General features: G+C 62.7%; 3 protein-coding genes across 6 annotated transcripts; 1 reads left to right on the forward strand and 2 right to left on the reverse strand.

The window, feature by feature from the left end:
• The first annotated feature begins 64 nt into the window (after nt 1-64).
• ARRDC2 (arrestin domain containing 2) lies at nt 65-10,168 on the forward strand. 2 transcript variants are annotated; one of them, XM_063357665.1, is made up of 9 exons: nt 524-597; nt 916-5,270; nt 6,276-6,342; nt 6,490-6,637; nt 6,978-7,080; nt 7,377-7,633; nt 8,005-8,164; nt 8,451-8,602; nt 8,715-10,168. In XM_063357665.1, exons 2-9 carry the CDS (start codon nt 4,994-4,996, stop codon nt 8,766-8,768), a joined length of 1,218 nt encoding a protein of 405 aa, XP_063213735.1. In that variant the 5' UTR covers nt 524-597; nt 916-4,993; the 3' UTR covers nt 8,769-10,168. The 2 variants fall into 2 exon arrangements, with proteins under 2 accessions (XP_063213736.1, XP_063213735.1); XM_063357666.1 differs by lacking the exon at nt 916-5,270 and having other exon boundaries at nt 65-597.
• A 3,833-nt stretch (nt 10,169-14,001) lies between these two features.
• LOC134526476 (uncharacterized) lies at nt 14,002-17,788 on the reverse strand. Its single transcript, XM_063358395.1, has 2 exons — nt 17,399-17,788; nt 14,002-15,924 (listed from the first exon to the last, which is right to left on the reverse strand). The coding sequence occupies exon 2, from the start codon at nt 15,718-15,720 to the stop codon at nt 14,002-14,004; it is 1,719 nt and encodes a 572-aa protein (XP_063214465.1). The 5' UTR covers nt 15,721-15,924; nt 17,399-17,788.
• Nucleotides 17,789-19,406: 1,618 nt separating this feature from the next.
• On the reverse strand, nt 19,407-24,377 carry IL12RB1 (interleukin 12 receptor subunit beta 1). Of its 3 annotated transcripts, none has more exons than XM_063358361.1 (15): nt 23,952-24,377; nt 23,459-23,573; nt 23,145-23,227; nt 22,921-23,072; nt 22,370-22,406; nt 22,097-22,207; nt 21,931-22,013; nt 21,626-21,851; nt 21,349-21,522; nt 21,164-21,265; nt 20,915-21,055; nt 20,687-20,830; nt 20,456-20,543; nt 20,285-20,366; nt 19,407-20,174 (listed from the first exon to the last, which is right to left on the reverse strand). In XM_063358361.1, the coding sequence occupies exons 1-15, from the start codon at nt 24,196-24,198 to the stop codon at nt 19,767-19,769; spliced, it is 2,193 nt and encodes a 730-aa protein (XP_063214431.1). In that variant the 5' UTR covers nt 24,199-24,377; the 3' UTR covers nt 19,407-19,766. The 3 variants fall into 3 exon arrangements, with proteins under 3 accessions (XP_063214431.1, XP_063214430.1, XP_063214429.1); XM_063358360.1 differs by having other exon boundaries at nt 19,407-20,168; nt 23,145-23,314; XM_063358359.1 differs by having other exon boundaries at nt 23,145-23,314.
• Nucleotides 24,378-24,612: the final 235 nt, after the last annotated feature.

Here is a 24,612-nt window from a genome sequence, read left to right on the forward strand (position 1 = left end):
GACTCAGAGATAAGATGAAACCACGTTATTTCTTGACGGGTTTAAGAAGACTTCACTCGCCTCCGCGGCCCCCATCCTCGCCATAGCATCAGCTTCACGCGCATGAGGTTAACGCTAAAGCGTCACTGCAAAACAGGGGCTTGGTCCAGCCCTGGGGAAGATTAGGCCTGCAGGGCTGGGCTAGTTTGGGGCAGGGATAAATTAGGGGATCTCGGTGTAGCCTTTGCTCTTTCCTCCCTTCTCTGGAAGGCTGCAGAGCTGCTTGTCGCACTCGCCTCAGCCCAGGCGGGCACCAGCCTCCTGGAGCTGCCGGATAAGCGGTGCCAGCAGCGATGCAGCCCCCGGGGCGCCTGCGGAGCTTGGCGGTGGAGCTGGAGGACGGGCGAGTGTGGGGCGCCTACGGCAGCGGGGAGCTGCTGCACGGCCGGGTGCAGCTGGAGCTACGCGGCGCCCTGCGGCTGCGGGCGCTGGAAGTGTGCGCTCGCGGACGCGCTGCCGTGCACTGGCTGGAGAGCCGCAGCGTGGGGCTCAACACCATCTACCGTGACTACACAGCCTACCAGACCTTCCTGTACCGCCGCTGCCAGCTCATCCCTGGTAAGGCTGGGGCACGGGAGGAGTTCTCTGCTCCAGGGCGTTGGGTCGGGACCTCCTCGGGCTGCAGGCATCCCCTCTGGGAGGACCTCCGCCCTGGGGGGTGCTTACCGACCCGAGCAGCGTTCTCCCTCTGGGACACCTCACCGTCGCCGAGGGTTTCTCTGCTGCCGGTTTCTAGGAGGCAGCCTGCAAACTCGGGGCTGGTGAGCACGAAAGGGTTGTGGCTTTTGTTCTGTTTGCGCAGGGAAGTGCAAATAGAAGTGTCTGTTCACAAGTGTGGAAAGAGCACTTAGTATTTCAGTAAATATTTGTTTTCAGTTTCCTGATGCTGGCACCGCATGCCTGGCTGGCACGTTGCTTAGATCTGCTGCAAGAGGACAGGCCGCTTGAATTCTTTGTGTGGCTGGGATGAAATGATCCAGAGCCGAGGGATATGGAACATCTCAGCTGTCCATCCGCTCGTTAACTCTGTCTTTTCTTATGAAAGCGCACGTCTCTTATCCTCCCCTCCAACGACAGCGTTATAGTCATGGCTCTGTGGCTTTTTCTCCCCCTTTGCCTGCTCCTGGTGGCCTTGTTATTGCCTGTGACACCGTGCTATGTGCTGCCCAGCCCCAGAGGTGGCCGCAGGACTTCGCTCACGCTGAGGGCATTTAATTGTGTCAGTGGCCAAGCGCGACCTAGAAAGTCGTGCCAGCCCTAGCTGGCAAACGTAGAGGTTGCAGGAGGGAACTGGCGTGATGGAACGGGGACGTGAGCTGCCTTCCTGGAGGTGTTCTTGTCTCTGGACTGCACGGGGGGTCATATTCGCTATTTCTGGATGACTGTACCTTGCCATCTGCTCCCAACACCTGCGTTACTCTGGAGTTTCTGTCTTTTGGCAGTGGCTCTCCCGTGCTGCGCCTAAGGATGGCCCCTCTGCTGCTGCAACTGTGCTAAGTGTCCCGATTACAATTAAGGACATGGGAGAAGCCCTTGCCCTGAACTCCAGCGGAGAAGGTCCCGAGCACTTGGTCACTGCAGTGTTTGGATGGTGGCCGTGTTAGCTGTAAGGTCACAGGGTGAGTTTTATTCCCTGTTATCCCTGCAGTGAATGTCTGTAGGGAAGCCACAAGCTGCTGCGAGCGTGTTTGGATTTTGCTGCTGGGACTGTGTACGATAGAGGCCCCCGGAGCCATCGGGAGGAGGGCGCTTGGCCAGGGCTGGAGGAATCGAACGTTCTGCTCAGCCTCGCCAGCGCCCTGCGCTCCCATAGCTCGGAGCGGATGGTTTCTGGCCCTCGTCTGCCGCACGGGGAGAGTTGAACCGGGCTCCCTGGGGAGCACGGAGCCTCGCCAGGACTCGTGGGGTGGGATTTTATTGTCTCTGTCCATACGCGGATTCCTTTTCTGCTTTGTGAGAGGGACACAGGCACGTGATCACAGGAGCGTTTTAAGGGGGCGAAGGCTGTGGGCTGCAGAGAAGAGCTGTTCTGCTGCCAAAACTGCTTCTTTTGGACCCCGCTGGGTCCTGCTCTGTCCTGCTGTCCCCAACAGCAGCGTGAGGACCTTCCTGATGTCGGCTAGCGAGAGGCTGCTGAAAACGTGCCATCATCGGAAGGTCCCTGCGACTGCTCCCTTCTTGTTGCTTCTGGCTGAGATCAACCGTGTCTTCGGTGTTTAAAAAATGCAGGTTTTTGTCATGGTAACAAGGCAGCGCAGAGGAGGGAAGCCAGGCAGAGATAAGAGCCCTCCCTTCTGCTCTCCCCTGAGCCCTGAGTTTATCTGCAGTTTCCTGGCAGGGTGGTGAGCGCTGGCACCAGGGGGCTGTGCTGTGAGACAAGAGAAAGGGTGTAAAAGGGATGTTCAGGCGGAGTGGCACGGCCATTAAATGTGTATTGTGTAATCATCTTAGGGAGCAGGGAGTGAGGAAAAGACAGGGGTTAATGGGCAAAGGCAAGACAAGGAAAGCCCTGCACGCCGCTGCATGAGGTGATGCGAGAGAGCCCTAGGAAACATAACCCTTTCTGTCCGAAGGCTCACGGCGCTTCCCAGAGGTGTACGTCCTGCCCCGGTGGGAGGCAAACCTCTAGAAGCCATTTTATTTTCACGGAGACATCCAGAGAGTTGTGGCACATGGGCTAAGAGCACGTCATGGCTCTTGTTCTGTTGCGGGGTGGCCCTCGCTCAGCGCCTTAATCCTCGTACGCGCGCAACACTCGCAAATCCGGCAGGGACGGAGCTGATTCCTCAAGCTGGGAGCGTGCGCTTCTGCAAGGCTCCGCATTGTCCTGTCTTGTCTCCCCATAGGGTCAGGGTAGAGCTGCTGACTCGCCTTTTTATCTGCTGGGATCCCCTCTCTCTGGCTTTCCAGGGACCCTTGTGTGGCTCCAGGGTCAGCGGGGAGAAGCCACCGGGTCCCAGCAGTGGGTCGGGGAAGGAGGAGACCCTTCAGAGCCGGGCAGGGTGTCAGCTCCTGGTGGGACCGGCGTAAGCCTGGCCAGACTCTAGGTGGGGCTGAAGAGTTGGAGATCTTGCACCGAGCCTGGCCTGGGTTTTACTTGGGTTTGGGCACCCAGGAGCATTCCTGAATGGAAAGTCCTTGGCCGCGGTCCCACGGCCCCTGCACCCGGAGATCCTGGGAGAGGGGAGAGACCCTCTCCCGGCGCTGGGGCCCCAAAGCGCTCAGAGAGGGGCTTCCCGCCCCACGAGGAGGTGGCTGTGTCCATCTCGTGCAGCTGACACGAGGGAGGTTTGCAGAGATCCCCATCCCGTGGGCGAAGGCTGAGTCACGGGCTGAGGGCTGTGTGCCGACAGGCGGGAGGAGGGAGATGCCAAGCGCAGGATGGAGCTGCCTCAACCTGGCCGAGGCTCCAGCCCCTCTGAGAGCACCACGGCCTCTCATGTCACCCTGCATCGCAGCGGGGACAACAGGCACCTTCCCAGTGCCGGTGTCACCCGTTAACTCATGCTGTGACGTGCCTTCCTTCCTTCTTTCCCTCTCCCGTTGTTGTTGGGCTCTCTTTAATAGCGTTCGCTATGATTCATGTTTGCTTGTGGCAGCAAATGGTGGTGCGCATAAAATAAAACACGGTCCCCTTCCCTTGCCGGGAGGGAGACAGACAATTCCAGTTAGCCTTTGGAGACAGCTAAAGCTTTGCGAGGCTTCAGCCCAGCTCATTTTCGATGGCTGAGATCAGCCCAATTCAGCACAGCAGGTCCTGCCCAGCATGGCTGCGAGCAACTCGAAAATCCTTAAAACTCTGGCGGCCAAATGCTGAGTAACATTTTTAATGCCTGTTTTGTCTTATCCCCAGCCCGTGCCCGGGGTGGAAAGCTCTGGTGCTCTGCAAACGTGACAACCGTGATTAAAGTGGAAGTTTCTAAAGCTGCATTAACCCTTGAGGGAGGGCGCAGACCCCCTTCTCTTCTCTTTTACAACATCTCGGGGCTGTGCTAATGGTGATGGCCGCGCTGAGAACCACCAGTTCCCGGTTTTTATGCTTTTACCCTGGCTGAACACCGGCAGGCAGGGTAAAAGTCCCCACGCCGTGCCTGCCCACGCAGGTGTAATTTGTCGCTGGGTTTTAGAGCGGCACCACACAAACCCCAGTACGAGCTGGTAGAAAACCAGCGCTCGCATGGTTAAAAAGCGCTGGGAAAGATGTATTGCTCACTCTGTAATTGCACAAGCTGAACGCGAGCCAGTTCTTGATTTCTTAGAAATAAGTGAAGCGATGTCCCAGACCAGTTTTCCCTTCGCCGCCAGTTGGCCCGGCCATGCCGTGCGAGGAGCCCAGATCCAGTTGCAGCCTGTTCCAACCCCTGGGAACGGCTCTTGGGAAAGGAAGGACGTGGATCCGCATGCGGCGCGGCCCTCGGCTCTCGCCTGCGGGAACTGGAACGTCCGAGGGAGAATTCCCCCCGGCACAGCCACTGGGACCCGGGGAACACGGATTCTGGATGGTGCTGAGTGAAGGCCGTAGATGGGATGGGAGATGGAGGGGGGTTTTGGGGGGCACCGAGCAGCACCGCAGCAGAGAGGGGGTTATCCACGGCTCTCGCACACATCTCCCCGGCGTGGTCCATGCAGGGCCGCTGCTGCTGGGCCCCGTCAACCATCCTGCTGCCGGACACGTCCCCGTGGGGGGCCGCGGTCCAGACCCCAACCTCGGGGCGGCCGGAGGAGCCGGGGACCGGGGCTGCGATGGGACCCGACACCCCCCCGGAGCCGGGAAGAGCCGGGGGAGGGGGGGGCCGGCCCGCACATGCTCGCTGCCTTGTTTTGCAGGGCCCGGCGGGGCCGCCCCGTCCCGTCCCGTCCCGCCCCACCGGGGCCGCCCCCGGGCGCGCCGGGCACTTAAAGCGCGGCGGGCGGCGGCGGGGCCGGGCTGCGCCGGGGACCGGGCTCGCTCGCCATGATCTTCGATCGCCTCAAACGCTTCTCGATCGTGCTGGAGGGTACGGAGAGGGACGGCCCGGCCGCCTTCAGCCCCGGGCAGGCGGTGTCGGGCCGGGTGGTGCTGGAGCTGGCGGCGGCGGCGCGGCTGGGAGCCCTGAGGCTGCGGGCGATGGGCGCCGCCCGCGTTCACTGGACCGAGTCCCGCAGCGCCGGCTCCAGCACCGCCTACACGCAGAGCTACAGCGACCAGGTGGAGTTTCTCAGCCACCGCGACACGCTGCTGGCACCCCCAGGTACGGCGCCCGCCCCCGGGTACGGCACCCCCCGGGGCGCCCCGAGGCGCCGGTCGGCTCCGAGGGCGGGGGTGTGGGTGCACCGAGACCCCAGGGGCTGAGATACCGGGGGGGCGTGGGGCAGCCTGGGGCACCCCAGCTGCTGGGTGCGCGACACCCCAAACAGCTGAAATCTGGGTGCGTGGGACACCCTGGGACACCCCGGCTGCTGGGTGCTCCAGACACCCCAAACAGCTGAAATCTGGGTGCCTGGGACACCCTGGCTGCTGGGCGCATGGTGCCCCAAGCAGCTGCATTGGGGGTGCATGGGGTGCCTTAGGGTCTGGGCACGCTGGGGACTGGGTGCATGTCCCCCCCAGACACCTCAAATGCTGAGTGCACGCCGGGGTCCTGGGGTGCGTGGCCAGACCCCGCTGCTCTGCAGGGCACCCCGGTGAGGGACTGGCCCCACGCAAGGCTCCCCCTTTGCTGCGGGTGCGGCTTGGCAGGGAAGCAGCGTCGGAAAACTCCTGCGGAGGTTCAGGAGCTTGCTTTGAGCGGGGGGCTGGGACGAGGTGGTCCCCAGAGGTCCCTTCCCACCCCAGGTGCTGTGTGCGAGGGAGGCAGGATGGGGGTACAAACCCTGGGGGGTATGGGGGCGCTTGGCCGGCCATGTCCTGCCTTGGCGGGGCATCTCCGGGCTCTCATGCCGGAGCCGTAGTGCAGGGTGGCTGCAGGATGAAGCAGAGCCCACGCGTGGAAGCTGCCCAGCTCCCCGAGGAGGTGTCCCTGGGTCGTGCATGCCTGGAGACACGTGGAGAGCAAACAGTGCCCGGCACCCACAGGACATGCCCGGCTCTCATGTCACAGCTGTTCTAGTGCTGCTGCAGTTTAACCCTGCCAGAAATAATTCCTGTGCCATCGTGCTGCTCTTTCGCTGCCTACTGTACATCTCTGCCACGGATTTGCCCAGGGAGGAAGTTCTGCAGGGGAGAGATAATCGTCTCAAATCTGTTTTGCCCACAGACAATGGTGAGGTCACCGTCCTGCAGGCAGGAAGGCACGAGTTCCCCTTCACCTTCCAGCTCCCCGAGTAAGTTGACATTTTGTTGTTGCCTTCATAAAGAGGGAGAAGAGCCGCTTGGTGCGTGATACAGGTGCTGGGAGAGGGGACAGGGCGCCTTGAAAATGAGGGTTTTTTTCAGCAAAGCCCTTCTAAATACCCGTTGTTTATACGCAGGACCCTGGCTACCTCCTTCGAGGGGAAGCACGGCAGCGTGCGCTACTGGGTGAAAGCCAAACTGCACAGACCCTGGTCGACAGTGAAGAAGGTGAAGAAGGAGTTCACTGTGATTGAACCCATCGACATCAACACGCCTGCGCTGCTGGTGAGCCCCCCCTGCTCTGCCCCGGGGCAGCGGCACCCGAAACGTCCATGGGAAGCCCACGGGGAAGGTGTCTGTCTCCCCTCCGGCATTACAATGCAGGCCCGATTTCCAGAGGGAATATTTGCCCCCTGTAACTTGTGCCCCCCAGCGTTACCTGGGCTGGGCAGGGGTCGTCTGTGTCTCTTACTTTTTGGAAACTTCAATGCGTTGCGACAGCACCTTGCATCAGATACCTAAGAAGTTGCTGATGCTCCCCAGCAGGTTCTCGGTGCCAGGGAGGTGCTTGTTTGGGAGTTTCATCCTTTCTTATTAAATAGCTTAAATGTTTCCCTTTCTCCAGGCTCCCCAGGCGGGTGCTAAGGAGAAGCTTGCTCGTGCCTGGTACTGCAATCGTGGCCAGGTTTCCGTGACTGCCAAGATAGACCGAAAAGGCTACACCCCAGGTAAGATGATGCGCTGGTGTCCGTGAGCCTCTGCGGGCCCTGGGGTAGACCCCAGCGGGAGGGGATTTGGGGTCGCTGTGAGCTGGGCTCTTGACTTCTGGCACGAAATCAGTCAGAGAGCTTTAGTGCGTGCACCTGATGTGGGCGGCCTCCTCGGGACACGCTCCCGCTGGACTAAACCTTGTGCCTGCGGTGCTGGGTAGCACGACCAACCCTCGGTGATCCTACGCAGCCGTTCCTTGAGGCAGGACCGGGCTCCGTCTCCCCTCTTCCAACATGTGCGTCTGTTTTGGTAGGTGAGGTCATCCCTATCTTTGCTGAGATCGACAACTGCACAAGCCGAGCGGTGGTGCCCAAGGCGGCCATCATCCAGACTCAGACCTTCATCGCTCGAGGCACCAAGAAGCAGAAGAAGTCGGTGGTGACCAGCATCGTTGGTGACTCCATTGCAGCGGGGAAGCGGGAAGTGTGGCACGGGCGGGCGCTGAAGATCCCGCCGGTGGGTCCATCCATCCTCCAGTGCCGCATCATCCAGGTGGAATACTCCCTGAAGGTGAGGGGCCTCGCGGGGAGGTGGCTCAGCTCCATGTTGAGTGTCCCCCTTCTCCCCAGAGCTGTGCTCATTGTGTCTGATTTTGGCTGGGGCAGAGATTTTGGGGCTGGTGATTTGTACGGGGTCTTGGGTTCTCCCCGTTGCCCCATTGCGTGCTCTCCCCATTGTCCCCTTGCCCCATTGCGTGCTCTCCCCGTTACCCCTCATGCGCAGCGGGAGGGCTCGTGCAGGAGCGTTTCCATCTCCCTTTGCGTCCCGCTGCAAGAATTCCCTCCTGGCCAGCTCGAGCCAGTGCCCTGGGGACATATCTGCCCCTCTGGCCTTGGAAAACGCCAACAGCTAAGCTTCCCTCCTGCCTCCCCTCTCTGAAGGTTTGTGTGGACATTCCTGGGACGTCCAAGCTGCTCCTTGAACTGCCACTTGTCATCGGAACGATCCCGCTGCACCCGTTCGGGAGCCGCACGTCCAGCGTCAGCAGCCAGTACAGCGTCAACCTGGACTGGCTGAGCACCATCCCGGAGCAGCCCGAGGGTGAGCATCCCCCTCTCCCGGGACCTGTCAGGGTGCTCCAAACCCCCCCGGTCCATCCCGCTCCAACAGCGAGGGTCAGAGCAAGTTCTCAACCTCGCCTCTTGCTCCAGGACCAACTTTTGCTTTTTTGCTTAATTTTTTTCTGGTTGTGGTGCTGCATCTTCTGGGTTCCCTCCCTGGGGACTGGGAGGGTTTGGGAAATACTGGATTTTAAGCCCTTTTGCCTGCACGTCTCCCATCAGTGGAGAGTGTTTGCTATTCCCTGATGCCTCCCTTCTCTCTCCAGCTCCCCCTGAATACTCGGCGGTGGTGTCCAGCCCGGAGGCTGAGCAGAGCCTGGCTCCACCGTGCCGCAGTGAACTCGGCGGCATCCTGGAAGGTCCATTCTTCGCCTACATCCAGGAGTTTCGCTTCCGACCACCTCCGCTCTATTCAGAGGTAACAAATCCCCCCAGGCTGGGATGTCTGGTGGAGATGGCTGGGATGTCTGGTGGAGATGGCTGGGACGTGCCCACTGCTGAGGTTTTTGACCCTAAACTTGGCTTTGCAGATTGATCCAAACCCCCCTTCAGACAACATCCGTCCGCGCTGCATGACCTGTTGAGAGAAGCGCATCGGATGCGGTTGACAGCATGGCGATCCTTTGGGATGAACGCTTGCACCCTCACAGCACTTCGGTCTGGAAAAATGGGTCCGCGGCGGCCGTGAGACCAGAGCTCCCGCCGCGCCAAGACCCCGGCTCCGCTCACTGCCCCCGGCTGCTCTCGTCGTGACTGTCCCACGGACCGGCACCGAGCGTGGTGTCCTGGGCTCGTGCGTGGGAGGAGAACACGTGAGACCCCGCGGTGCGGAGCGGCTCCGTGTGTGGTTGGGCAGGACACGGAGGGTTAATAACTGCCCCAGGATTTTGGGGTACAAAGGGGGGGTATTTGCTCTCCCCTTGCCTGCAGGGGCCGGGCTCTGGCAACTCCTGTCACAGAAAACAGGAGCTTGGAGGTGTCTCTCAGGATTACTAGAGAATATTGTAGCCTTGCTCGGGGTTGGAGTCCCATGGTGATGCAGGTGTGGCCGTTCTCCTGCAGTAGCTCACCAGGATTGCAATTCCCTAAGGAAGGGAAGGGCCTTTTCCTGGTCAGATGAAGCAGAGACTTCGTCCGCTGCTGATAAGCTTTGCCGCGAGCCTGGTGATGCCTGCAGGGGGAATGGCCTGAGCTGGTCTGCCGGAGCGGTAAAGGCTTCCGTGGGCTGTTGCCGGGGCAGAGGACTTGGGGGACGGATCTGTGATCTGCGGCAGCGTTTTAGTGCCGTTTCTCAAGAACAGGAAAGCTGGTTCCTGTACGCCAGCACCAAACCTGCGCGGTGGGATGGTGCCTCCCCCGTGACGGGGCTGAAAACCGACCCCCAAAGCGCGGTACCACCACAGGGGTGTTGGAGCTGGGGCTGCGGCGTCTCCCTGGTGGCCAAGGAGATGGGAAGGAAGCCCGGTGCGAGGCTGGTGTCAGGCACGCGCGCTGATGGGAGATGTGGAGTTGAAATGGGTCCTTTGGGGCCAGGAGTCCTGCTGAGGATGGGCTCGATCCTGTGCCCGCAGAGGGGGGGTGGCCCCGGCACGGTGGGAACACACACAACCCGCGCTCGGCGGTGGGGAGGTGGAGAGCCGGGTGCCGCGGCTGGGACCGTTGGAGCGTGCGTGCCGGGGGCTGACCCCGCTCGGCTCCGGCGCCGCCCGAGCAGAGTTTGGGTGCTGAGGACCTTTGCATTCCCTCACTGAGACAATCCTGCCCGTGGGGCTGCTCGCGCCCCGCGCACAACCAAAGCCAAGAGTGCCTTAGCCTCCGCGCTGGGCCGCGCTCTGCACGCCGGGGATTGCTCAGATGACTTTTTTTTTTTTTTTCTTTTTGTATCTGTGAACACTTTTGTAATGACCACTCTTTGTCTCCGATTATCCTTTTTGTACGACTTCTTGTTGGGGAATTTTTCTCTGAAATAAATTCTTTAAACCCAGATGTTGCCTGGATGTTTTTTCCATTGCGCTCTTTCTGCTTCCCGTTGCCCGGAGCCATGCAGCTCACGTGGCTGTCGGGATGTCGGAGCCGCAGCGCTCCCTCCCCTTCCTTCATCGCCCCCTTGGTGCCCAGCTCCACCCTGCGCCCAGTCTGCACCACTGGGATTAACTGGGTTGCGGCAGGGGTTGGGGAGGGGATTGGAGCCCCCCTGCCCTGCCCGGGTGTCGGGGTCCCCCGGCGAGCACGGAGTGATGCTCTGCACCCTGCCTCCGGCTCCTCCACCTCTGTGCGGGTTTGGCCCTTTTCCCGTCACCACCTTAGCAGGGCTGTGAACAATCCCGTTGTCTTTTTCCACGCTCGCTTCCTTGCTGGGGATTTGGGGTTTTTGGTGGCATTTCTGCGCTCCACATCTCTGCTAAGCACAGCAAATCTGGGCGTGTGCAAACAGGGCTTGAGTCAGGGCCTTAGTTATGTCTTCCGCAGACCGGGCTGTTTAAAAATATTGCCACTGGAATGTGTTTTTTTTCCCCCCCTCACTTTTGGGTGTGTTTTTTTTCTGTTGTTTGCTGAGCCGCTCAGGGCCGCGGCTGCCTTGGGGCACGTGCTGCCATGGTGGGGCGGGCGCTCGGCCACAGCCCGGCCGGATAACCCGGCCCCGCGGCTGCCGGTGAGAGCCCGGTTCTCCTGCAACCTTTATTCAAATCCGATTTTTATTTGGCATCCACCAAGGAGTCTTCCTCGGAAGAGGATTAACCCGCCTCACAAAGCGTTTGTTTGCGTCCCCGGTCGGGGAGATGCACTCCCAGAGCTGCCGCTGGCGGTCGCGGCGGCCGGTGCTGCGTTGGGGGCGTTTTGGTGACATCAAAGGGTGCAAACAGCGGTGCTGCAGCCCCCCTGGTTAAAGAAGCCTCCGAAGAAAACCCTGTGATCGGCCCCCCCGGAGCCGGTGTGCAGCCAGCCCCCACCACGCCATGGCGCGGCACAAGGGCTCCATTCTGTGCTGGCAAACGCCGAGCGGCAGAGATGGCCGGGGGGTGTCGGTCAGACCCCGATCACCTGCCCCGGCCGCACAAGGGGATGCTTATTCCCAGGGCCGGAGGGGGAGCGGAGCCGCCGAGCAGCTCATCCATCCCGCTGCGTCGTTCTGGGAAAGCACGTCATGCCGTGACGGTGACGGCCGGGGGACAGGCCATGCCGGGCCAGGGAACCCAACACCGGTGGGCACCGCTCCCGGCCCCCACGTGGGAGGGATCTTTCCAGCAGAAATTCTTGCGAATGCCTCCAGGTTTTTCTTGTAAAGCCGGACAGTAGCACAGCAAGGCGGCTGGGGGGGCACGGCCGCTCTTGGGTCTCTTGCCAGCTCCTGAATCCCGGAGGGGCTAAAAATACCCTGTCTGGATATTCGGAGCCTGGGGGGAGGCGCGGACCCCCCCCGACAGTGCTTTCACAACCGCTGGCAGTGCCGCCGGTGCTCCCTCCAACCTTCTGCTGTTTATCTTCCCAGGCTCCAAAGTCCTTGTGGAACGGCCCGGACTGTTCTGCTCACTGGCACACGGGGGGGTCGAGGCATGGGGGGGGGGCTGCCCGGGGGGCTGCTGGGCCCGGGCGGCCCCGTGCCATGTGCGGCGATGCCGGCGGGGCCGCGGCACAGAGACCCGCTGCCGGGCAGGGGTTGCGTTATGCAATTACAGTGCCGGCAGTATTTATAGCTCTTGGCCCTGCGCGTCGGAAAATGCTTCCCAGACCACCCGGCAAAACCTGCTCCTTGCGAGGGGCATGGAAACGCCACCCCCCCACCCACCCCCGGCTCTGCTCTGCTCTCTTTTCCTTTTTGCCCTTCAGCCCCCAAAGCGTGGGACCCCTCTGCTTCAGGCACGGCGGTGTTGGGACCCCCCCTGCTGCAGCTCAGGGCTCTGCAGGGTGCTGGGACCCCCCCACTGCAGCTCAGGGCTCCTCAAGATGCTGGGCCCCCCCTGCTGCAGCTCAGGGCTCTGTAGGGTGTTGGGACCCCCCCCACTGCAGCTCAGGGCTCCTCAAGATGCTGGACCCCCCCTGCTGCAGCTCAGGGCTCTGTAGGGTGTTGGGACCCCCCCCACTGCAGCTCAGGGCTCCTCAAGATGCTGGACCCCCCCTGCTGCAGCTCAGGGCTCTGTAGGGTGTTGGGACCCCCCCCACTGCAGCTCAGGGCTCCTCAAGATGCTGGACCCCCCCTGCTGCAGCTCAGGGCTCTGTAGGGTGTTGGGACCCCCCCCCACTGCAGCTCAGGGCCCTGCCGCCCCTTTCTGCAGCACACGGAGGGGCTTCTCCTCCCCCCGGACCCCCCATCCCTGGAGGATGGTGGGTCCCAGCCTGGCGGCCATGGCCTTTGCTTGAGGCTGTTGTCCTCCGCGTTGGGTCAGCGGCGGGGGCCAGCGCGGCCATGCCGCGGGGAGGGTGACACGCGAAGCTCGCGGCCGTCCCGGCGCTGGCAGGGACAGAATGTGCCGGGGATCAGCTGCGCGGCTGCTGCCTGCCGGCCCGGGCGCCCGTCCAGCACCCGCAGCGAGCGCCGCCTCCCCCGTCCCAGCTGGGCTCAGCCCCGCGGGGGTGGCAGCTCGCCCCAAAAACACCCACCGTGGGGGCAGCGGGGGCCGGTTGTTTGTGGGGCGGGCGGGCGGGCGGTGATGGTAAATGTGGGGTTTGCCCAAAGGGGGATGCCCCGCGCTGTCCCCGCGCTGGGGATGGGGTCGATCCACTGCCCAAATTCAGCATCTTCGCAGCGGGTCCGGAGCCGGGCTCACACCCTGGGGAGCAGCGAGTCGGCACCGGTGGGTGCTCGGGGGCACGGGGGCCGGCTCGTCCCCAAACTGTGCCAGCGAGCACCTCGGGGTCACGCACGTGGTCCCCGGCAGCACCAGGCCCTGCTTTGGTTTTGCTCCAGCCTCTGGTGCTTCCTGGTCCCGGCGGCATCTCCGGGATCCCCCTTCACGTGGCAGAGCTCCGGGGGGGGGTGCCGGGAAGCAGCCGCGCACCCTGACATGCCGGGGCGGCGTCGCGGCCGTCCTTCGTCCGCTGACTCAGCCGCCTGTTTGCCGGAGCCGCTCCCGCCCACGCAAACCGCAGGCAAAGTCCCCGCATCCCTGCGCCGGGGCTTTCCCCGCCAGCTCGACAGGAATCGCAGCTTTTTCCCAGAGCAGCGGCCAGGCCTGGGCAGGGGAAAACTGCAGAGAAACCGGGGCTGGTTTATGGTGAAAAACAGGGTCTGGAGCAGCCAGATGGATGCGCTGCACGTGCCGCGTGCCCTGGGAGCATCATGCCGGTGCGAGCGGGCATCGCGGCGCTCACCGAGACGCCCCACAAGCCCTGATGGCGGCAGGCGCTGCCGGTGCCGCATTTACCGCAGGGTGTTTACTGCAGGGCTGGTCGATGCCGTGGGCTGCTGGGAGCAAAACACCACCTTTATTCACTGTATCAAACCCAACCCCGTGTTTTTCTGGGGTTGACCCCCCCCCGTTTGGGGTCCCTCGCTGTGGGGCTGCCCGGCCCCTCGCGCGGTCACCGTGCCCTCCCTCAGGCAATGGAAAATTTTTATGACTTTTTGACTTTTATCCAGTTGTTTGGGAGCGAGGAAGGGGCTGGGCACCGCGCGCAAACATGTCTATGTATAAACAGCGGGGACTGCGCGGGGGGCCGGAGCCACCGGGTGCCAGCGGGGACCCTCCGCACTGAGCCGGGTGTCCCCTCTCCCGCTGGGACCCCGGCGCAGCGTCCCGGGCTCGGGTGACCCAGAGCCATCCCTGTGGGGACACAAATATTTTGGCTTTGTTAAAAAAAAAAAACCAAACCACAACGCTAAAAAGTCCCCCCCGTCACGAGCGGTCGCGTGACGTGTTGGTACACAAACAGGGCGCGTGGGGATGGCGCTGGGCTGGTTGGGGACGCGGTACGGCTCCCACGCCGGCACGCAGGGATGGGCGGGGATGTGTGGGTGACAGGGCCGTGCTGGGGACACGGCGCCATGGGACTTTGCACCCAGCGCCGGTCCCACCCCGCTGCGTTTGCCGTCGCTCCCGGGAGCCGCTCCACACGTCGTGCAGAAACCCCCGTCCGGCGCGGGGCGCCTGTCCCCTGCCACATCTCAGGGGACGTGGCACGGTGGCACCCCGTGCCCTGACCACTGCATCTCCCCGCGCTGAAACCTCGCTCGCGCAGGGCGTTTGGCACCAGGGAGGAGGGAAGCAGCACTGCCACTGGGTGCCGGTGGGGACACAGCCGTCCCCAGCCAAGAGGCAAAGGGCCATCACCCCCGCTGCTCCTTGTCCCCTGCCGCCTCGGTCCCCCTCCCAGGGCAGCTCCTGCGATGGGGCAACCCTGGCAAACCCCACCGCTCCCATCCCTCCTCCCACTCCCCAATCCCAAAGTCTCCAGAAACGGGGTTGTGCGCCTTTTTTCTTTCCCCCCAACAAGCAGCAGCAATTTGGAGCTGATTTCAACAAAAAAAAAACCCCTCAGGGCAAACCCAGTTTGGGGGAGGAGAAGAAGGATCCAAAGCAGCTCTAGGCATGCCCAGCATCGCCAGGAGCTTCCAATTAAACCCCCTCCCCATCCAGTGACCTCATTAGCAAGCCTGCACCCAATTACTTTTAAAAGCCAGGGTTTATGTAGAGCAGGGAGATGGATTTTCCTGCTGAGCAGCTGTGTAAATGCCCCCGTATCCCGGCCGGCGATGGAGGCGGCGATAGCCGGGGGGTCCCAGCCGGTTGGAGGTGGCTGTGGCGGGCAGTGCCGGCAGGGAGGGCGCTGCCGGATGGTCCCGGGGGGCCCCGAGCCGGTTCCCTCCGCTTTCCCGGCGGTTTTGTGTGTGAAAAAATGAGGGAGAGTCAATCTGCTTGCAAAGAGTTGGTAAACAGCGGGGGGAGCAGATCTCAGAGGGGGGAAGAAATTGCTTTTGGTCTCGTATTCGTTGCTGGTCGCTTGCTCCGGGATCAGTCCTAGCCCTGCGTTCACGGGTCGGGGTTTGATGCAAAAAATGGGATTGTTTGGGGGGGCGGGGGGTTCTGTGGTTCCTGCCGAGCCGGTTATCCTTAGCTCAACCCCGGCCGCCTGCTCGAGCAAAATATGTTTACGGCGCAAACCTCTGGGCGTCCCGGCTGCCAAGAGGGCAGGGAATGTGTGTGCGCCGATAAGGGCACCGCGTCCTTTCCTGCCAGATCTCCCGATAGCCGGGGAAACACAGGGAGGAGGCGGCCGCCTGGCTCCCAACGCTCTTGGGTTATGACTTTTTTTTTTTTTAGTCGGTATTCTAGGGTTTTGGTTGAAAAAAAAAAAAATTAAAAAAGGCAATAGCTGGGGCTCTGCCACGCCAGGCTGCTGCCAAAGCCTGGAAAGCTTCGGCCCTGCCAGAGGCTGAGCTGCCCCCGGGGCTGCCAGCCCGGAGAGCAGCCGTCCGAAAACCTTCAAACTGCAGAAAGAAAAGATTTCCTGCCATCGCCGGCGTTGTTTCTTGCGCGGCAGAAGGAGAAGATGGTTTCTAACCACATCTCCCGGCTCACGCGCCGGGGCACGCAGCATCCCAGGGGGGTTTTTGCAGTGATCCGAGACACCCAGCGCAGCCCCTCAGGGCGGGGAGAAAAACGCGGATAAATATTCAGTTTTGCTGCAGCTTCGGGTCGTTTTCCATTCCTGGGTTTGGAAGTAACGCCTGCCCGGGTGGAGCCGCTGCAGCGGGCAAGCTCAGCCTGACGCGAGCAGGAAAGAGCCGGGGGGTGCTGGGCCCTGTTTGCAAAGTAAAACTGCAGTTGTTGTTGTTGTTGTGACACTGTACGGTTGCGAAATGCCCGGCGCTGAAATACTGCCGTGACTTTCAAAACAAGCCCAGCCCGGCAGCGGCCGCCCGTCCAGCTGTGGGTGTCCGTCCAGCTGTGCTCCCCGTGTCCCCTGCCCCGCTGCACGGCCACAGCTGGGACGCCTGCGCCAGCGATGCCTCGGGGGTGGAGGGGGGATTTTGGTGGGCGAGAAGCCCAAAAGCTTTTCTTAGGGAGGAAATGCAAAAATTCCCCAGCTGCGGAGGTTTTTCCTACCCCGAGGACCTGCATCCCCACCACGGGGGTTTTGCAATGCCAGGGTGGGGAAAGAGCCGCCGGCCCCGGGGTGAGATGCAGCCCGTGAATTTTGCGTATGGAATTAAAAGAAATATCCTAGGGATGGGTTTGTTTGCTTAGCGATTAAGTCAAAGCGGCTCCTGAACGGTCATCTAATCCCCCCGGGAGCGGGTGACCATTGTGTAGGTGGTGGCTTCTTGCCCGGCAAATAATCCTCCTCCCTGCCACGGCTCGTGGTCCGGCCCTGCTCAAACACCCCGCTGGCATCGGCTCCTCTCCGGGCAGGGAAAAAGGGTGCGGGATGGACGCGGGAAGGGGCTGCGAGAGGGATGGACACGAGAAGGGGCTGCAGGTTTGCAGCCTTCTCCACTGCCCGTGCTAACAGCCAGCTGTTCCGCGGGGCTGTGCTTGCCCCCAAGGCTGGGAAACAGGTTAAACTCCTCCATCTGGGAGCAGAATCCCAGCCGGGACCCGCAGGGATGGACATCGCCTTCCCCCGGGGGCTGATGTTTATGGGCCTGTAGCAAACCCCTCCGGCTGCTTTATGCCTTTCCTGAGCTCGCATCCCCCAGAATTCTAAAACCGGGGAGCCCAAAGCAAAAACCCCCCAGGGCTCTGAGCATCTCCTCTCGGCTCCGGCTGCTTCCTCGGGATGCAGCGCTGAATTTTCCGCTTAACAAGAGCCAAGCGGAGGCGGTGCGGGGTAAATCCATTCGTGCGTGTCCCCGGTGTGATTCGCTTGCAGGGACAGGTTGCCGGGACGCTGCAGGAGCCGGGGGAGGTTTTCCACTTTCGGGCAGGGATGCTCAGCGCTCGCCTTGGCCGGCGGCACCTTCCCCGGGGCAGCGCCGGCGGCTGTAAACAGCCGAGCAGAAATAGTCAGCGTTATCAGGCAATATAAAAAGGCAACGCAGGACATAATCAGATGTCCTCCTCTAAAAATAAAAGGCAGTGGCGTCTTAAAATTAGCTGCTTGTAAAGGTGTTGGGGTACGTGTGTGTGGATGGCTGGGGCTGCTCCGCTGAGCACCCCAAAGCCGGGGGCACCCCGTGATTCGGGGTGCCTTTGGGATCAATGCCGGTCCCGCCGTCCCCCCGCGCTGGGCTGAGCTTTGTTCTCCCCGTTGCGGTGGCTTTTTTGCTGCTTACCCCAGAGCTGTCTGACAAGGAGTTCCCCATTTGGTGTCACGAGTTGCTCGTTCTCAGGCTGTGGGTGGCAGTGGCTCTGGCCAGGCACAACCGATGCCCTGCAGCACTTTGGGTCCTGCACGGGGTCGGATCCAGATGGCAGAGCGGAGAAGGTCATGTCCTGGCTGCAAGAGACGACCCGGCGGCCGTCCTCGGGTCGCTGGGCTGAGAGCGGCTCCCGGAGACTCGTTTGGAAAACAGTCTTGTGAAATTTAAACTAATTAGAAAGTCCTGAGCCATTCAGTTGCACTAATTGGCAAGGCCGGCTTAATTAGTTTTCCCCGGCACGTTGCCCGTGGGCTCTGAGTGGCACCGTGTTGCCGGCAGAGCACTGACCAACTCGGGACACGTGTGGGGACGGGGCTGTCCCTGCAGGTGTCAGGGGGGACGCGAGCGGCACCATGGGTGGGATTGATCCCCAACGGGTGACCCCATGGGGGTGACGGGGGGTGTCCTGCCCCCCCCTTTCCCCGGGGTGCTTTAGAGCAGCAGTGGGGACTGGCTGGCCGGGCATGAACTTGTTCCACGAAGAGGAATGATTAACCACCGGCGGCGCTGGCCAAGCGCCGGGCGATGTGTTTACTGCCGCTGCCCAACCGTGCCGAGCCGTGGCCCCGGTGCCGCTTCCTTCGCCGCTCCGGCCCCAAAAATGGGCTGTAAACAGGGGCCGGGGCTGCAACCCAAGGGCGCGCTCGCGCCCAGCCGGTAACCGAATACTCCCTCCGCACGTGGCTGGCCCGGTGCGTGCTGACGGCAGGCCCGGCATCACCCAAATCCCAAGAAAATCCCTAACAAATCCCTACATCTGATCTCTCTGGCTGGATTTCTGGGGCCGGGATCCCCCTTATCCAGCCGATCCTGAGGGATTTGGGATGCGGGAGAGCAAGGATGGAGGCTGCGGGGATGCAGGGGCCGTGGGGTGATGCGTGGCGGGGAGGGAAGGATGGATTCGCTCTGCCGGGAGGTGGGAAAGCACCGAGGGGACGCGGGGCTGGTGCCACCTCGTGGCTCTGCCGGCAGCTGGGACACCCGGGACGCGCGGTGCCGGACACCGGTGGGCACAGCGGCGGGGGGCACGGTGGCAGGGGGTCCTGCGTGCACCCAGCCATCCGGGACCCCCGGCCATGGGAATGACGCCATTGCAGCTGTCCCCATCCCCGGAGCGCTGGGAAGAGCTGTAAATCCCGACCCTCTCACGGCTGGCAGGGGTTGTGCCGGGGAACGTGCCGAAACGCAGCCATGTGCCGCCCCGGCCGCGCTCCCCGGTGTGTTATCTCCAGTTCATCAGCGCGGTTTCTGCGCGCGCGTGCCGGTGCTGCGAGTGGCGTTTTGGTGGAACCCCTTGCAAAACACGAGCGGGGCTAAAAGCAGCAGCGAGGAGGCCGAGCCGTACACCGGCAGCTGCGGCAGAGCCACGGCGGCTGTGCCGGCGCTACCTCTCCCCGGACTTCCCCATGCAACTAACCCCATTTTTTTTTTTTTATTTTTTTTTTTTTTTTATTTTTTGCACTCTCAGCAAGTAAACGCTGACGCCTCCGGCCCCCGCGCGCGGGGCAGACGGAACCGCAAACCGCTCTTCATCTTCAGCAGCATCTCCCGTTCTGCCCCAGATAAGGCCGAGGTGGCGGCGTGGCCCCACAGGTGGGTGCTGGGGGGGGCCCTGCGCTCCCCACGTCACCCCCAGTCCCGGCCCCGCTGCCCGGCTGCGTCCTCCGCAGCGCCGTGGAATGCCTCCGCTCTGACTCCTTGCTGTAATCCACGCGGGTCAGGCAAGGGAAGCCATCTCAGCCCTGCTACTTTGCGTGTTTATTTTAATTTTTAATTTTTTTTTGGCATTTACTTTTTTATCTTTGCATTTATTGTTTTATTTTTTGCTTTTTTTTTTTTTTTTTTTGCATATCATTAGTTTTTTTGCGAGTAGCCGGCGTTTGGTGCTGGGGCTGTTCCCGCCCCCCCCATCCCGCAGGGGCCGGGGCGATGCTGGCTGCGGCGGGAGGGCAGGAGGCAGCCGAGGTGAAGCTCTGCCTCTGCTCCCCGTCCCACCCTCAGCCCCGGCCGGGCTCTGCAGCTGCCTTCCCTCCTTATCCATCGCCAATGAAAGGGAATGAGCATCCTGAGGCTGGGAAGTGGGTGGCCAGGTCCTGGCCCCAGCATCTGGAGGCACTGCCTTCCATATCCTGGAAACCAGAAAACCCCCTGGAAGCGCTGGTGCGACCGTGAGCCCAAGAGGCGGGTGCTCAGCATCCCGCCTGGGTGCTCAGCATCCCGAGGGATCCCCTCCTTCATCCCCCTCCTGCTGTCCCTCCCCGCTGCCCCAGCCTGGAGAAGGTTATGGCACCGACTTCTCCGGCGATGGGTCCCATCCTTCCTCGTCCCTGATGATGACGGGTTTGTCAGAGATGAGCAGGGCAATGGGGACCAGCGGCTGGCGCTGCCCCCACCTTCCCTCCTCTTCCTCCTCCTCTTCCTCCTCATCCTCCTCCTCCTCGCCAGTACTGCTGGGCAGTGGAAATCCCACCGGGCTCAGCACCTCCTGCCTCCGGTAGGTGAACGGCAGCTCCTTCTCGCAGCCCGACGGGCACACCACCACCGGCTCTTCAGCCACGGGGACGGGCTGTGGCGTGCCGGGCCGTGTGCTGGCGTCGGCCATCCGCTTCCCGGGATCCAGCTCCATTATCAGCAGGTCGGCTGAGCTGAACCTCTCTGAGGGCTCCACGAAACCTGGCCGGGGCTGGCCCTGAGGGTTGGATGCGTTTGTGGGGGGAACGTGCCATGCCAGGGACATTGATGGGCGTTGGGCACCTGCTGGGGTGCAGGATACGACCCCTCTTGCACCTTGCGTCTCACCTGGTTCACGTCGCCGGTGGAGAACTGGATGGCTTTGGTGCCCACGGGCTGGGGCAGGGGTGGGAAGAGGAGGCGGCGAGCCCTGGGGAGGGGGTGGTTGGTGAGGGGGGGTAACGGGGGATTGGGGAGGGGGGGATGGCTGAAGAAGGGGGGCGAGGGTGCCGCCGTCACCTCTTTTTGCTCAGCTGGTAGATGGTGGCCACGGCAGGGAGAGCAAGCAAGATGCCCAGGTACGTCAGGTTGGATTTCCACACCGCTCCTGGGGACGGGCACAGCTGGGTGGTGGCATTTCTGTCCCCGGCACCCCGCCTGGGACACTGGAGCTGTTTAGGGGTGAGGGCGAGCACCCCACGGAGAGCACCCCACGGGGACCGGGGAAGGGACGGGGTCTCCAGCCATTACCCAGCGCCTTGGTATGGAAGTCCCGTGAAGTGCTGCAGGTCCTTCCGCTCTCCGCTGTCACCTCCCAAACGCCCACCTTGTAGGTTGTGCCGGGACGGAGGTTTTGGAGGGCGAAGTGCGATGCCGCGGCATCTGCTTCAGCATCTGGGCAAATGACAAGGAGCAGGGAGTAGCCCGGCGGTAGCCAACCCTCCCCCTGCCCCATGCGGACGGGGGTGTCGCACTCACACGTCACGTTGTCCCCCTTGGCCACGTGGCAGATGAGGTACTTGGCCAGCGCCCCGGGACAGGCGGCACGGGGGGACGGGCTCCACTGGAGGACGATGGTGGCATCGCTGGCGTTGATGTGGATGGGCCGGGCCAGCGAGGCTGCGTGTGATGGTGGGGGGTGCAAAAAAAAAAATGGGGAGGGAGTTGTCGGGAATTCCCCTTTTTGCAGTTAAACCAGGAGCGGGTGCTGCGCGTTTCCATACGTACCGTTGCTGGAGTAGTGGTGCTGCAAGGCGAAGGTGGACCAGCCCCGCGCCGGGGCCCAGCCGTGCACGGCCAGGCGGTAACACGCCGGCGTGTCCAGTGCTCCTGGGGCAGGAACCGGGGATACTGGTTAAATCCCTGCCAGGATCCAGCCCCAGGCGGCAGGGACGGGTGTGGGGCTCCCTTGCCTTTCTCCACATGGATGCTCTTGGCAGGGAAATCCCGTTGGGTGCAAATGCCCTGTTTTGAGGCTCCCGGCAGCAGCGGCTGCTGCTCGAAGCAGTAGGCGACGCCAGGGCTCCGTGCTTCCCACCGCGCCGTCACGGTGCTGCCGGCCACGCTGACGTCCTTGAATCTGAGATCTGGGATGAAACAGAGAGCGCGAGGGATGGCTGGTGTCCTGCTTGGTGGAAAATAACTCCCTCGAGGTCACCGGGAGCTCGGTCCTTCTCACGGGGCTGGTACCTGAGCGCTGCTCTGCCGGCACACGGAGCTCCCGCACCGGCCCCGGCCCCGCGGCGTTGGCCGCTGTCAGCAGGATTTCGTACTCGGCCCCGGAGAGGGTGAGGTTGTGCGCTGTCACCTCCATCCCCAGCTCCACCGTGTCCTCCTCGGCCGGCTGGGCGCAGCGGCACGCCAGCATGCGGGCGCACAGGGTGTAGCTGACATTGCCTTGCTCCTCGGGGGCTCGCTGCGGGAGGGAGAGGGGGCGGCTCGGGGGGTGAAATGGTGGGGGGACACCCAGGAGGGTCCCCGGGATGCCGCTGTACCTGCCAGCCCAGCCTCAGCACCCGCTGCCCATCTCTCCCCAGTTTTCCCAGCTGGTAGCTCAGCTCCGGGCTTTCCAGGATTTCTGCAAGAGGAACGAGCCCAGCCAGGCTATCGGCATTTTCGGGAGCCATTGGGATCTCACCCGCTTCCTCTCCTCTTCCTCACCCTCAGGAACGAAGATAGAGCTGCTCCAGTCGCTCCAGTAGCTGCTCCAGTGAGGGAGCTTGTGCCGGAGCTGGACCTCGAAGCTGCCGTCCCTCCCCAGGGCGCAGGTCACTAGAGCAGGGTGGCAGGGTCAGGCGGGGGGTGACCCCCCCCTTTCTGCCAGGTCTTGGCCATCGCAGGGTGCTGGGGGGAGCATGGGCAGAGCCCTCCCACCGGGACCTGGGAGCACCCCGGGGGATGCCCGTCCCCCGCATCCCTGCGGGATAAACCGACCTGAGTCGTTCTCGTCCGTCACCGACTCACACGTCACCTGCAGAGAGAACCGGGGACGGAGGCACCCGCCCAGTAAAACCAGTATGTTACTGGGACATAAGGCAGACGCTGCCCTGTGTCCCCCAAACATCCCAGGGGCTGAGAGTGCCAAACGGGATGCAGGGGACACGGTGGCCAGGAGGGTCCCCTTGGCTGAGGTACCATGGGACCCCGGGACCCCCCTGTCGGCAATTGAGAGGGGTGGGGGCTCCCTGGCTGCGGGGGATTTCACTGGGGACAAGCGTCCAGATTTCATCCGTCATCGTCATTAGTATAATCTGGGGTTTTGCCTGTGTAATCCCTGCGGATCGCGGCCTGATCCTGTTACGGGCGGCAGCGGGATCCCACGGCCGGGAGGACGGGGCAGAGCCCGTAACGCGGCAAAACAGATGGGACACGGCCGCGTTTCGGGGGGGACCATGGCGTCACTGAGCCCCCACGCTCCCTGGGCTGCTGTGATGCTACCGACCATCCCGTCAGTCACCGCCGGCCCCGGCAAACGGCATTTTTACCTGCGTCCAGCCGCGATCACCCTTCCTCCGGAAGCGAGCCTCCCGCTGCGGCGGCTGGCCCCAGTCGTGGCACGGCGGCCGCGGCACCCGCAGGTGCAGCTGGCCACCGGTCTTGGTGAAGGGCATCCCGGTGGGGGGCGGATGCAGCTTGACTGTAAGGACGAGGTGGTCTCGCGGTTATCGGCGCTGCTGCTGGCGCCTGTCCCGGCCCCACGGGCGCTTACCGGCCTTGTCGAGGTACAGCGTGAGGTTGGGGGTCCTGTGGACGTGGGCCCCCCAGCGCGCCTCCACCCAGGCCGTGGCGTTGCTGAGGACGTAGACGTGGCGATAGTTCAGGGTGTACGTCGTCCCCGTGCCCGCCTTGAACTGCTGGCACTGCGTGCGGCTCGCGTAGCTGCCGGGGGGGGAGCGGGACAAGGTCGGATGCGGGTGGGCTTGGGATGTGGAGGGCACATATCCCCACATGTCCCCACGTGTCCCGATCAGGACACATCCCATGAGCTCCCCAGGACGGTCCCCGCCACGGTGCCCGACTCACCAGAGCGTCAGGAGGTAGGTGGTGTTGCCGTCGGGGCCGTGGGGGGGCCAGGAGCAGCTGAAGCTGCGGGAGCCGCATTGCTTCCAGCAGGAGAAGCCGGGGGCCGCGGCGGTGCCTGGGGGAGAGGGCAGCGGTTGGGGGGTTCCCGCACCCCAAACCCCGGCGGTTCAGGCAAGGCCAGGATGGAGCAGCGGCGCAGCCATCGCCCCATCCCCACGCCGCTCGCCTTGGGGATCGGAGCAGCCGCGTGGGCGATTCTCACCCAAAAAAAAAAAACATTTTCCCGCTCCCGGGGATGTGGTGCTGGACGGTGCCGCTCGCCCCGGCTCCTGCCCACCGCCGGCGGGGATTCACCCGCCTTGACTCCATCCCTGTGGCTTCAGGCGAGCGTCTCCATCACAGCGACAGCTCCCCGGCCCTTATCGCCCCCGAATCGTTCATTGAAAGTTCTCTGAAGTTATCTCTCATCTCCCGACGCCGCAGCAGCACTTACCGCCCCACGCCAGCGCCGCCAGCAGCCACCCCAGCATCGGCCACCCGGGGGGTCCCACGCCGCATCCAGGGCTCCGCTGCCCTTCCCGGATGCCCCGTCCCCCAGCACCCAGTGGGTGCCCCCCCCCAGCTCGGCGGCAGCCCCGGCGCTCGGCACAGCTCCCCGTGCCTGGCGTTTCCTCTTCTGCTAAAAGCTCGCCGAAGGGCGGCTGGTCCCAGGCAGGGCAGAGCGCGAGGCGTGATTGCATGCCTCACTTTTACCAAAAATGAAAGAGAAAGCAATGAAAATATCCCCCTTTTCTGCCGGCGTGCCTGCCGGGACTTGGCCAAAACCTGCCCCAGCTGCAGCGCGTGCCCCGGCCCGGCGAGAAGTGCAAGGTAAGCAAAAGAGATCTCTTGGGGTTTTTGGGGTTTTTGACCCTTTTTTTTTTTTTTTTTTTTTTTTTTTTTTTTTTGCAAACTTCACGGCATGTTTTCGCTCCCCTGCACGTAACCGGGCGAGTCTTGAGGGGCTGCTCCAAGGGTTGGGGTTGTTTCGGCAGCGTGTGTGTGTGTGCGTGTGTGCGCGCACTCGTGTGAGCGCTGCTGTCCCCAAAATCGGGCGCCTTATGCCCATCCCCGGCACGACTTGTCCCCCGCGGTGGCGAACAAAGCCCCAGTGA

The sequence above is a fragment of the Chroicocephalus ridibundus genome, chromosome 22, assembly GCF_963924245.1.
Source record: "Chroicocephalus ridibundus chromosome 22, bChrRid1.1, whole genome shotgun sequence".
In the NCBI taxonomy this organism is placed as follows: domain Eukaryota; kingdom Metazoa; phylum Chordata; class Aves; order Charadriiformes; family Laridae; genus Chroicocephalus; species Chroicocephalus ridibundus.